At 35.8% G+C, this 13837-nt stretch overlaps 1 protein-coding gene across 1 annotated transcript in view; it reads left to right on the top strand.

Moving 5' to 3' along the window:
• The window catches only part of LOC103603502 (collagen alpha-1(XIX) chain-like), a 109509-nt gene extending 96559 nt beyond the window's left edge, over positions 1-12950 (top strand). Inside the window, exons 10-12 of the mRNA XM_008588032.1 lie at positions 8164-8217; positions 9798-9833; positions 12768-12950. Coding sequence (XP_008586254.1) covers positions 8164-8217; positions 9798-9833; positions 12768-12950 — 273 coding nt within the window. The remainder of the gene's footprint in view (positions 1-8163; positions 8218-9797; positions 9834-12767) is intronic.
• The last annotated feature ends 887 nt before the right edge of the window (positions 12951-13837 follow it).

Raw genomic sequence — 13837 nt, 5'->3', positions numbered from 1 at the left:
TTTTATATAAAAAGATTATTAAGATTATAAACTTGAAAAGCATGAGATTTCAAGCATTCATCCAAGTTGTTTGAGTTCCTGATACATATAAGGCACCAGGGGGAAAACAAAACTGGAACACACCTGGAGCAAGAGTATGGAAAGTACTGATGTGGGGATGTTTGTCCTTCCTCCTCTGAACAAGGGTTGGGGGACTTGGTCCACAATGATTTTTTTTTTTTGTGACCAGTAAGGGAATTGCAACCCTTGGCTTGGTGTCGCCCACACCGCGCTCAGCCAGTGAGCGCACCGGCCATCCCTATATAGGATCCAAACCCGCGGAGGGAGCGCCACTGTGCTCCCAGCGCCGCACTCTCCCGAGTGAGCCACGGGTCAGCTGGGTCCACAATGTTTTTAAATGAAGACTCATTTTATAGCATGTTCTGAAATGGATAGAATTTGGGCCTTTGCTTTTTTTTTCTACTGAGCTCTCCATCAGAGCAAAGACCTCGTGTCTTGGAATCCCTAGTACATAGTAAATGTTTGGGAAAAGTTCTCAATAACTACTTGCTGAATATTAGTCTGGAAAAACTGAGCAGTTGTTATATAATATAAATAATTACAGCCAAAACTAGGATAACAGAAGTGGAAGGGACGGTATAGCAAGTGATATTGAAGAGATGAAATATATCATTTGATTGGAGTGAAAACTCAAAAACAGCCCAACATTTTGACCATTCTTTCTGAGAAGGTTGTTAACTTATGAGAAATACAGGAGTGTTGAAAGAAATTAACTATAGTGTTGCAAAAGATAACCAAACTACATGTGTGTGAGCTCCCTGGGATAGTGGAGCAAAACAAAGATTTTTTAGAAGTTCATATAGATAATGTTAGAATTGAAATAGAGAAATAGAGAAAGGATTTTTCCAAACATTTGAATAAAACTAGAAGGAGATTTAAGAGGTTAGAACCTGAAATATATTCACATCAATTTAGAGATTTGGAAATTTTTCTCATGTTGTCTGAAAGTAAGGTAATTTGGCTTTTTAGAACTAATTAATTGATATATACATGCTACTACATGCCCCAGCCCTCTGGCAGCCACTGTATGAGTTCCAAACCTGAATACCACCAACCTGCTGAGAGAGCCCACAGCTGAGTGGGGAGTGTGATGGTTTCCGCTCACGAAGGATCCCAAAGGAGTCCTTTGCATGCCCAAATTGCAGGGGTGCCATTTCTTTAGCACTGTAATTGTTTAATGTAGCTCATTAAGTACACCATAGAGCATGACAGAGCACATTAACTTTTCTCACTTAGTTACTTGATTAATATGTAGATGATGTTATTTTCCTTTCTATAATTTTGCAGAAGATACTCAGAAGTCATGACTAAGGAGAAATCAGGAAAAGTAATGAAAAGTCTTTCTCCTCTACTATCACTAGAAGTAAAGAATCAAATGCTCTGTTATTACACTATTGCTGGTGGTGGTGGTGTTAATATTGTTTTATAGTTCACAAACTGTTGTCATGAGGAATTTGATATTCAATCCTCATCCAGCTTTATGGGCTAGTTAGAGTGGGGAGTGATAGCATCTCTATTTTAAGAAGCAAGAAATAGAGGCTTGGAAAATTAAGCAATTTTTAGAAAATACTAAAATCAACATTTATTTATTTATTATTATTTTATTTTATTTTATTTTATTTTATTTATTTTTTGTCCTTTTTGAGACCGGCCACACCGTGCTCAGCCAGTGAGTGCTGTGAGCCCACCTGTCATCCCTATATAGGATCCGAACCCACAGCGGGAGCGCTGCTGCGCTCCCAGCGCTGCACTCTCCCGAGTGCGCTATGGGCTCGGCCCCTAAAATCAACATTTAACCCTGAATATTTGACTGAAATGTTTGATTTTCCCACTAAACCATACCACATGCCATTGCCTATTTTTCAATGCTAAAACAAACTGACTCTGCAAACTAAAGTAATTCAGCATTTATGACAGTCAGCTCTGACTTTCAATAAGCACAGGTACGCATTCTTAGGGAATGAAGGGTATTATAATGGCTATTTCTTTTTTCTTTTTTATTTATTTATTTATTTATTTATTTTGTCCTTTTTGAGACCGGCCGCACTGCACTCAGCCAGTGAGTGCTGTGAGTGCACCGGTCATCCCTATATAGGATCCTAACCCGCAGCGGGAGCACTGCTGCGCTCCCAGCGCCGCACCCTCCCGAGTGCGCCACGGGCTCGGCCCTATAATGGCTATTTCAATTTGAATTAAAGTCAAGCCATGATGGGGATTATAACTTCAGAAATATTCCGTTTGAATGCATAGAGAAAAAACTCAATGGGCCAGCTCACTCCAACTACTTTCTAAGTTAGAGTAAATTGGAATGATTTAATATTCCTCCTAAATGAATTAAAACAGCCTTCTTTTTTTGATAGTCTTTATTCTTGCATATTACATATCTTGATGTCAGTGTATCTTATAATAACTTCTTCTGTGCCAGTTTTTCCACAAAATGGGTCAGCTCACTTTGGAAAATGTAGACATTAATTTAAAGGGAAGTATGCAGCAGTTCAGTCATTCTCAATGGGACGCTATTGGTATTTGGGGCAAGACAATTCTTTGCCATGTGGGACATTCTATTCTGTCTTGCAAGAGCAGAATGTTTAGCATTCTTGAAGCTCACCAACTTAAACTAAATGCTAGTAGCAGCCCTTGGTTTGGGGGATAACAAAAATGGTCTGATATCTTTCTAAATGCATGTTTGATAGTGTGTGTGTATAAACTTTTGGTTTATCTCCATGGTGTTACTAAACACATGCATGCTCATATTTCCCTAATAATTTAAATAATGCATACAAAACATATTGAAATTGTCAAAAGTTTGAATTGCTAGAATTAAAACTTCAAAATACAAGACCTCATCTTTGCACACATTCTAGTATATAAATAAATGATTTTGATTAAAGCCTAATATGAAATACATTCAACAATGGTATCTTAGAATGGACTTGAGAGGGAATATTGTAAAATTGTGAATGTGATTTTTGAAGCCAGACTCCCTGAGTTCAAATCCCAGCTCTGTCACTGACTAGCTGGCATACTACTTGGTACATCATTTAACTTCTCTGTGCCTCAGTTTATTTATTTGCATAATAGGATGATTAATAATACTTACCTCATAGGTTTTTTGTGAAGATTAAAGGTGTTATCATGCATAAAGTATTTAGGACAGTGTCTAGCATATGATAAGAGCTGTATAAACATTCACTATTATAAAAACTGGGTTAAATAAAACACATTTAGCTCTAATAGATAAGTCTTTTATTTATTTGTTTTTGTGGAGTTATATAATCTTAGAAAAGTTGATTTCAATCATTGAATTTAGTCTCTTCTTCTGCATCTTTATTATGGTCTTTCAAACATCCCTTATCAGAATTACAGCATTCGATGTTTCTAAAATAATCATGTTAATCTCCTTATACGAAAGTAATCTGTATTACTGAACACAAAAATACTGAAAGCACAAAACAAAGCTATCAGCTGGCAACAGCTGTTGCCATTGCTAGGGGAAAAGAGGCAGTCAGTTGAAGCTGAGGCAAAGAATTAATTAATGGATTAAAAATTTTAACAAATAACATTATTTTGTATCATCTTCTGATTTTAAATATGCTATGTCACATGAGTAGCAGGTCTTCCAATAAAAATTAGTTTCACAGTCTACCTGCTTCTATAACTCTGGTTGTAATACTGTTTCCAGCTTTCATCTAGCCTTTAGATAAGAGTTTCTATCCCCACATTGCATGCAGAGTCAACTACTGTGCTTTTGAGAATCTTTATATACATGAATTTTATTGAGAACCTTAATAATGGATGCCCATTTATTCAATACTGAATTTAGAGTCTTCCATTTGATTCTTTATGCTTTATGGTGTCTTTTCTCCCCAGCACTCAATCACCATTGACAGCAGCACCACTGTGACATGAGAAGGAAAATGGCACTTGAGAAAAGCATTACTGATCTGTGTCTCAGAGCCTATTACGATGCTCTGGCCTTAACAACATTGTACTTTGTCACAGGAGATGAGTGACATGGGCCCACTTTGATAGCCATAAAAGTAGAAGCTTGACGAATGCAGTACTTCTCAACTGCATTTTATCCTATGTGAGCTCAAACAGTTGTTACGTATCCATCAAACTGGTATAAAACTGAACAGAATGAACTGTTACTTATCCCTTAAATTTGAACCTGAAAAGTAAGGCAGCATTTATTAAGTGCCTACCATGTGCTAAATGTTTTTACAACATATGATTTTCAGAACAACCCTTCAAGATAACTATTACTTATACCTAACTTAACGGTGAAGCTTAAATAACTCATCCAAGATTATTCATGAAAGGCCATTTCATGGCCTCTCCTGAAATCCAAATCTCTGGAGTCTTGAACACCTGCAGTAGAATAAGGCACCCCTGAGAACTGCTCCCTTCAAACTTGCTATGGTGGAGCTCAATATTCACATCAGCTGTAATAGGTTGCATTATCCCCTCACCTCCTTCCTGCCCATAGTTGATTGAACCAGGAGTAGTTAAGTGGCACAATTGCCAATAAGTCCCTTCCCTACAAGTTACCATCAGGGTTAATTTGTCAGGCAGGAATCTTTAAAATTTTTCAATGTACTGTTTTATACCTATAAAATAATATATGTAACATAGATGATGGTTATGAATCATGGTTATAACTGGAACACCAATGTGCCCAGAACTCAAGGTGAGAACGAGACATCATTCTCCCCTGAGAATCTGTCTCTGTGGTTTACCCTGTCCCATCCCCCACCCCAGAGTTAACAATTTTCTTGAATGTTGTGCTTAATGTTGTCTTCCACTTTCAAAATTATGTTTCACATTTACATGTTTAAAAGGAGTACATAGCTTAGTCTTACATACTTATAGATGTTCAATAATGTTTCTTGAATACTGTATACTCAGGGTCTTTAGCAGCCATTTCTTTTTTTAATGTTTGTCTTTTCTCTGCATAGTTTTACATGTGCAAGAGAGATAAAACCTCTTTTTAATAAACTTCTTAGCTTGGTAAATGGGAAAAAACCTCCCAGTCTGTTACTTAAGTACAAATCAGCCTTGATACCTCCTTTTCTCTGCCTTTACTTCTGGCACATCTGCCAGTCCTGCCTCCCAGTATGTGCCAACTCTGACCACTTCTCTCCATCTCCACTGTCACTACCCTGTTCCAGCCATCCTGCTCTCTTGCCTGTCATAGCCCCTTTTCTGTTTCCATCCTTACTGCCTACATTCTATGTCCCGCATCATGGCCGAAGTGGTTTATTTTTAAAAAACAAAGCAAAACATAGTCACATGATGTCATTTTCCTCCTTAAAACACTTAAGTGGCTTCCCATTGCACTTAGAACAAAACTCGTCTTTCTTGCCATGTCCTGGAATTCTCTATATGACATGACCTGTGCCGTGACCCCAGGCTATGACCCCAGGCTAATCTTGACTTTATCCTCTATTCCCTACCTGCGTGCTCATAACACTCCTTCCACCTTGGAAACTTTTTTGCTTGCTGCTTCCTTTACCCCCACACTTTCCCCCAGGATCCTTGCATGGCTGGATCTTTCTGCAACAGCAGAGGTCACCACTGCACTTTACCTGAAGTAGTAGCTCTCTCCCCTTCACGCATCATGTGCAGACTATTGACCTGTTTATTGTCAGTTACTTTCCTCTTATGACGGGAGTCTCATAATAAAGAAAGAATCATTCTGACACTTGTTTTACAAAAATAGTAAGAAAGCCTTTTTATTCAAGACTATTGCAACAGGGGAATTGCAATAAGGAGGAGAGATTGGGCTCAACTCCAAATACAATAAGGACAAGTAGGGATTTATAGCCAATGAGCAGGGTGAACGTGGTCAGTGGATGGAAAATTACTAAGAAGAGATATCAAGAGTAGGATGATTCTTGCTAAAGGACTGTTGTTAAAGACAGGCCAAGGACTTAGACATCAAAGGCAGGGGATGCAGAACTTGATCTCCACAAAGGTAGAGGATGACAAACAAATATCAAGGATGGAAGATGCTCTCTAAACTGACTTAGCAAGAATCTTGCTATAACTGGGCTGGGAAGGCCAAAGACAGGATGAGGGCCAAGGTCCAGACCTAGTTGAGAAAGAGCTCAGAGGAGCCTAACGTTCAGTCACAGGGAGTGTCTCAACTTCTTGTCCTTTTTTGTATCTCTAAAGCAGTACTATCCAATAGAAATATAATGAAAGACATAAATTCAAGATAAATGTAAATACATAACATTTTCTAATAGCTACATTAAGTAGAAATAAACAGGTTAAACTACTTTTAATAATATATTTTATTTAATCCAATATATCCAAATATCATTTCAACACATAATCAACATAAAAATAATTAATGAGATAGTTTACATTCTTTTCTTATACCAAATATCAGAAACCCGATGGTATTTTACCCTCACAGCAAATTTCAATTCAAAGTAGTCACATTTCAAGGCTTCAAAAGCTACATGTGGTTCATGGCTATTGTGTTGGGCAGTGCAGGTTTAAAGGCCTGCAAGAGGGATGCACATGAGGTATATACTGAATAAATGGATAAATGAGTGAATGAATTCACAATAAAATCTGTTCACAGAAATGGTAGTTTTCTTCCCCCGAGTTTTTAGAATATGCTGTTGCCAAGTTATACTCTGGAAGCATGTACAAATACAGTATGTGGTGTTAGATTAGGAAAGGGATGGATATTTCAAATAATAAGAGAATACCATATCTCAGATATTATTTATTTTTTTACTTATTCTTTTTCCATAAATATTTCAAGTTAATGATGGAAAGAAACATTGCTATGAGTTTTATCCACAAAGACATTTACGCAACTACAAAGTTTCTTAGTAAATTAGATGTTATTTTCATCCATTAAAAAAAATTTTTTTGAAGTGTAAGATTACAGTTTTCACATACTCTCTGCAAAAAGATTATTTTAAGTATTCAATTTTCTTTTCTTTCTTTCCATTTGTCATGGACAACTATATGGAGAAGCTACAGGTGATGGCATTTGGCATTACTTACTCACTACAAAATGTCAGAGTAATAATAGCTGGAGCTCTCAGCTAGGAACAGTAAGACGCCAAGATTTACTGGGCATTGAGTGGCTTCAGGATATTTCTTTTCTCCATTATTGTTCTTCCCTCATCCAATGTGTTAAATTAAGGGACAAAGGAAGATTTTTTTTCTATTTACCACACAGTTAGGATATCTCTAACTTTCTTTTCATTCGCACTGTGAATCCATTCAGTTGTAGAACTGATCTCCTCCAGTAAAATCTATTGTGGTATCTATTTACCACACAGTTAGGATATCTCTAACTTTCTTTTCGTTCGCACTGTGAATCCATTCAGTTGTAGAACTGATCTCCTCCAGTAAAATCTATTGTGGTATTTCTGAAAGCTGTCATTTCTGAGACAGACCAAATAAATACCCATTTACAAAACCCAGGAGTCCAGAGGATTCATGAAAATATGTATCTGATATTCTGTCTATGTTTTATATAGTTTCATTTGCTATCTTTATAAATTCAGGTTAAAAAGATAGGAATTAGAGAACTAAAACATACTTTAAAACAGGAAAGATATTACAGTGTAGCTCCAGCTTTGTGAGTGATAGAAAAAGAAAGAATCCTTCATCTCTTTTCCCCTCACAATTAGATTTCTTGATAGAGATGTAAAAATGTTTTTGATTTAACTCTTGAATTTTTTTGGCAAGCTCTATAAAGGCCAAATCAATGCTAAATCAAAGGTATTTACAACATCCACAAATTTAATCCAAAGTGGATACTTAAAAGCTCATATAGATCTAAATGATGTTCTCCCAGATGGTGAATTAATGTAATTTTAGCAGGAAGCAAAGTTGCACAAATATGCAGTATTGAGGATTTGCGCTGATTTAATGTATCTGTACCCACCACAGCGCAGATGTTGCTTATCATTTAGTGCCAGTTGTCTCTGTTTCTCTCTAGACTACAAAGGCAAGAATGGGATTTGGGAGTTCGGTAAATTATGATTTGTTTTGCTACTAATGACTTGTTAGAGATTGAAGCTTTCTGAGAACTATGTAGAAATCACATTGGTTATATTCTTTGTACAGGGTTTGAAAGGTGACTTGGGTCCTCGTGGTCCACCTGGCCCAAAAGGAGAAAAGGTATCGTATTTATCCAGCAGAGTGCCAACCATTTCCTAAGAAAACCCTGAGAACCTATGCAGTAATTTCTTGTTGATACTGTTTACCTCCCAGAAGCGTTCTAAAATTAACCAAAGGCAGTTGTGTTAAAAACATCTGAACAAGAAAAGCCTTTAGGTTCATTTAATTAGTTTGAAGAGACTAAATACACAACTGCTAGTTGAAATTAACTCATGTTTATAAGATTTCCCTTTTCTCACCCTTGCTTAACAATGTCAGGTATTCAGTCACCAAATTAGCAAATGTGTGCTGTATTGGGGAAGTTTTCCAATAACACTGAACTGCTACTGTAATGGTGAAGCAGTGGCTTTGAGGGCAAAGGAGGCTAAATTTGTATCTCAGTCTTAGTCTAAATGCTCCATTTCCTGCCACTTTTTCTCATATGCTATTTCATAATGGCATATAGGCAGTAATCTTGAAGAGAATTAAGAAATAGTAAAAGCAAGTTGTTTTGAATAAGGTCATTAGGTGATCCCAATTTGATGAAAATTGTACAGGTGTGTATTTTGCACTGTTTTGCTCTCCATTCTCAGCACATTTAGAAATCCTTTTGTCTATCTTTGTATTTATCTCTACGTTGATGGTGATCTTGCAAATTGGTCCTCAGTGACTTTTCTACGCCAATGTTCCTTAAAAACTATCAGTTATTTTAATTCAATTGTTCCAAAATATAATGATTATACAATGCTAAATCTTAACTTTATGGCTAAAGATGGCTATATTTGCTGAGAAAAGAAAAAGTCCTAGAGATACTCTCAATGTGAGAATACAACATTCTAGTGCTCCATGCTACCCAGTATATGGTCTTTATAGTGTTCTCCTAAACAAGAACCATAGCTGGGATGCTTGGTCTTAATGACTTTGAGTTCTTATGAAATAAAGAGTTCCTGAGACAATAAAGCATAGAGCTGAACTTTTAGATAAATGATTTTAATAAAGATTTTGAATAGCTTGTCAATATATCCACCTGGAAATTTGTATTCTCATAGGCCAGCAAAGTATTGTTAGTATTTAAGAATACCTAAATATAGGCAAAGTCCCTTACATTTGGTGGCAAGTGCAATGCCAGTTCAGCAGAGCTTTAGAAGAGGCCATGGGACTGCTTCTTGCAGCTGGGAGGCATGAACTGGGGAGATCCACTTCTTATTTCTGCTGATCCTTGTACTTACTTTGTCAGAAAAATTTTCTGTCACTGTGACACTTCCCAGCTGTGCCATTGGCAAGTAGCCGTATTTGAAAAAATATTCTTTCTAATTTTGGATTAGTAGACAAAAGAATAGAAAATTAGATTATTTTAACTTTTCAAAACAAGTTCTGCTGTTGCAGAAAGCATGGAGGTGCACAAAGTGATTTTTACATCATGAGAGCTAAAGGGCACGTGATAAATTTCTCATTGTGCAGAGACTTATCAAGATGAAATTCTATTTTTTCTGTCCTTTAAGATTTATTTATAGATATTGCTTCTATCCACTCAGAAATTTATAAATTATTGTGCAAAAAAGAACTATAGGTAATTACAAGTTTTCTTTAATCTATTTTAGGGAGATATGGGACCTCCAGGACCACCACCACTAACAGTAAGTATTGTCGAAATCAAAACTCAAAATTGAAATCTGTTATCCTGTTTATTATTTGTACTACATTATGACTAAACCAGAATTTAAATCACAGAGTATTTTAAGAATCAATAACAACCTAAGAGTGCATCTAGCCAAATCTGTGCATTTTACATATGAGGCATCTGCCAACAACAATGAAGTACTTAACCTGAGATCATACCAGTAGTTACTATAAAATCTAGAATCAGTATCTACCCTGAGCAATTTTCTCTATTCTCCACATGATTTATAATTTTGTCTCTTAAATGTTTGATTATACACTCTTTACATCACATTTAAAGTAAATGGAAGCAGAGACAGTTCCACTACTCTAAAAACTGTAAAAGAACAAAACAAACTATAATCACCCAATACATAAAAACAGTTACCTATTAAAACCGAACGTTACACTCCCCCGAATTTGTTCAATATCATTGTTATTTTCCTATGTGATTTGCTTCTAAGATTTGCAAATGATAAAATGGTGATATTTCAGTAACAGAATTTACAAGAAAAGTTTATAATGTGCACATAATGGGATTGTTCTCAGTTAAATGGTTCATCATTTATTAAGCATTTAATCATAAATATATAATGGTTTATATTTAGATACAATTTATTATTACAGATTTTCTTCATAGGCCATTAAAGATTTTCATTTAACTTAAAGCTTTGGTCTAAGAATGACTGTAAGCCTAATGGAAAAGAGGAAAGTTTTTTTTTAAAGATCATTTGTAACCTGAGGTTTCTCAAATTTTATGCTGATATCACCTAATAACATAAATTAAGCACTTAAATCATCAGTATTCAAAGGCCTGTCCTGATCATAGAGGTCAGGTTTAAAGAAATGTTTTAGTGATCTGGATGGAGTCTTTCCCATCAGGGAGCACAGGAATCTCAAAGGCTGTGTCATTTTGATAACATTCATATTTATTTTTGTACTTGAAAATCTCGTTATCAACAATATATTAATAATGTCTTACAAAATAGTCTTTACAAGTGTTGTTTAAAGTATTTATTAATAAGTAGAAAACATAAGGAGCTAAATAGGTGACTTATCTGGGAATAAACAAATTCAACTTGCAATGGTATTCTGTGCTTTAAGCTTTAACTTTTAATATTGAAATAGAAATGTAAGTAGAAAACATAAGGAGCTAAATAGGTGACTTACCTGGGAATAAAGAAATTCAACTTGCAATGGTATTCTGTGCTTTAAGCTTTAACTTTTAATATTGAAATAGAAATTATTTGAGAAGAGGTTTTAACTGCATATTATTCAGTTTTTAATAGCTCGTGGAATTTTTTTAAAAAGTTGTTGGCACTGATTTAGTTAAGCCTGTTCATCTTGCTCAAGAAACATGCTTGTTTTTCCTTCAGCTAAGTCATATGCTCAACCACTCCATTTAGTTATCTGATTTTCTAGTCATTATCAACTCATGTTGGAAGATCAAGATGCAATCTGCATGTATCATTTCACCTGAAATGCAATTTTGGCCCCTCAGCCAGAAAATTGTATTGGATGATATCTATTCTGGGGATTTTTAATAGCAGTTGCTTTCATTTTGCCAACAAACACATTGAAGATGTCTCTTTTCATCAGTGAGCTGGCATGCACTTAGAGAGTACAAACTAATTTTTACACTTGTCTAAAGATATGACAAAGCAAAAAAACTGTGAAATGAAGTGTTTTATAAAGTAAAATATCAGTGTTATTTAGGTATTACTATTTTACATATTTGCCATTACTTCATTCATTAATGTAGATAATAAACTATTACCTATAAAATAGGGATGAACTGAAATGAATACCAACTTACTATGCACTAAATATCTAATTGATCTTATAACGCAGGTTAATCTATTATTAATTGAAGTAATTGGTAACGGTCTTCAAAGTCAAAATGACTTACTGCCCTAGATTTGGATTAAATGAGGCAGTGATATATAGGAGTCAAACTTAGAGTTCATCCATAGTGGTTCTCAAAACTAGCTGCACACTAAACTGCTCTGGAGAGCTTTAAAAGCATACCAGTGTTGATGCTCCACCAGCAGAAATTCTAATTTATTATATCCTATGTGGGACCAGTATATTATAAAAGCTCCTGGGTATATCTCAATATGTAGTTCAGGTTGAGAAACCATTGCTTATGGGAACTATAATAGAACAAGCTCTCTGCCTACTCAGAAAATTCTTTTAGACTGTTGGAGAAGTCTGACTTTCATTTGAAATCCAACTTAATTCATGGTAATAAAGAACCATCTTTTTCCATTATGGAGGCATACTACTAAAACTAAACTAAGATTGAAGCCTGTTTGGTTAAGTGGAAGGGATTAGGGCTGGGAAGAAACCTTTAATTACAGCCTTAACATAGCCGTCCAAGTACTCCTGTGGGGCTCAAGTGCCTTAATGCTTTTCAAAATTTAATTTGCATTAGGAACTACTCAGGGGTCTGGGTGAAATGCATTTCTTTATTCCATAAATCTGGGGTGAGGCCTGAGATTCTATATTTCTAGCAAGCCCCTAGGGAATGCAGGTGCAACTGATCGTCAGACCACACTTTTAAGTTTCAAGTGCTTAGCACCCTCTTCCTAGCTCACTGCTTTTTTTCTGCAGATCAGTAATTCTCCATCTTAATTGCACACTTAATCACCTGAGGTGCTTTTAAAACATGTAATTCCCAGGCTGCATCACATACCAACATAGTCAACATCTCTAGGGAAGGACCCAGGCTACAGTTGTTTCAAATTTTTCCCAAGCGATTCCAATGAGTAGCCAAGTTTGAGAACCGGTGCTCTGAAAGCATGTCTAATACTTTTCTCCACAGTTTCTTCTTTCAGATCTTGAGTGAACATTTTGGAATTACTCATTATATTAATATTTGTATCAAAAATGCCCAACCCGTATACTTTCAGGAACTTCTTAGAGAGGCCAGGCTCCCTATTAATACCTATGATTTGGTTCCTGATTACTTCATTGTAGAGGATGAGCTTCCATCTCCAGGTTCACAACCAACAAGCAAGTTCAACAACAATCCTTCCTTGAGCAGGACCACAAGTTTTGGCAACTCCAGTACATGGAATTCAGAGACTGTCTAAGCACACACAGTCGAACTGCCTTGAATAAATAACGGGAAAAAGCTGAACACTTTTCTTCCTCTAAATCCACACATTCTATGGTTACTTTACTTTTATTCATATTTTATCTATTAAGAAACTGAGAGAAATAGTAACGGAGCACACTATGACACTGAGTTTACAGTACAGGGGCAATTCTTTTTTGATGTAGAATTTTGTACAGGATTGTGTTTATTGTGGTTATTTTGTGAATTCCCAAGTTTTGGCTATTACTTTAAATTTTAAAAAATCACATAGAACTAGTTCATCAAAAAAATCCAATACATAGAACCATCTATCTATTTTGATTAAATGTTACTTTTGTTTCTTATAAATACTTTCTCTTCTAACTGGTTGTATATAATTGCTTCTGAGCAGGGGAGATGGGTAAAGGAGTGACAGAGGCCAAGTTTTACAGGACTAAGAAAAGGTGACATTGAGGAAATTGTATGAAACACAAACTAGAGTCATAGAAACAGTTTCATTAGTTAAATTCAAGCACAGCCTGTTTACCCTGTTTCACCTCCGCTCCCAACCACCTCCAGGTATCCTGTTGCTGGTGACTGGTACCTTCTCACTCTCCAATATACAGGAAACCTTTTAATAAGAAAACTAACCCAAATGGTGCTGCCGTTTGCTACTGCAGTGTGCACTAAACTCCTTTATTATTTAAGGAAATTAGGTCCCATTAAAAATCCACAATTGAATCCCTTTGATAACATTCAAATTTTTATATAGATTCATGTTCAGAGGTCATGTGGAGAAAACTCCAAAGTGACTGCCTCAGGGAAAAAAAAAGGAATTAGAAGAAAGAAAGAAAAGACAAATAAATCTGGGGGCTGTAAAATTTTCATAGATATTAAAGTAAT

This window comes from Galeopterus variegatus, unplaced genomic scaffold (genome assembly GCF_000696425.1).
Source record: "Galeopterus variegatus unplaced genomic scaffold, G_variegatus-3.0.2 Scaffold4641, whole genome shotgun sequence".
Taxonomy (NCBI): Eukaryota; Metazoa; Chordata; class Mammalia; order Dermoptera; family Cynocephalidae; genus Galeopterus; species Galeopterus variegatus.
The sequence above is the reverse complement of the archived record's forward strand: the minus strand, read 5'-3'. Positions and strand labels throughout refer to the sequence as shown.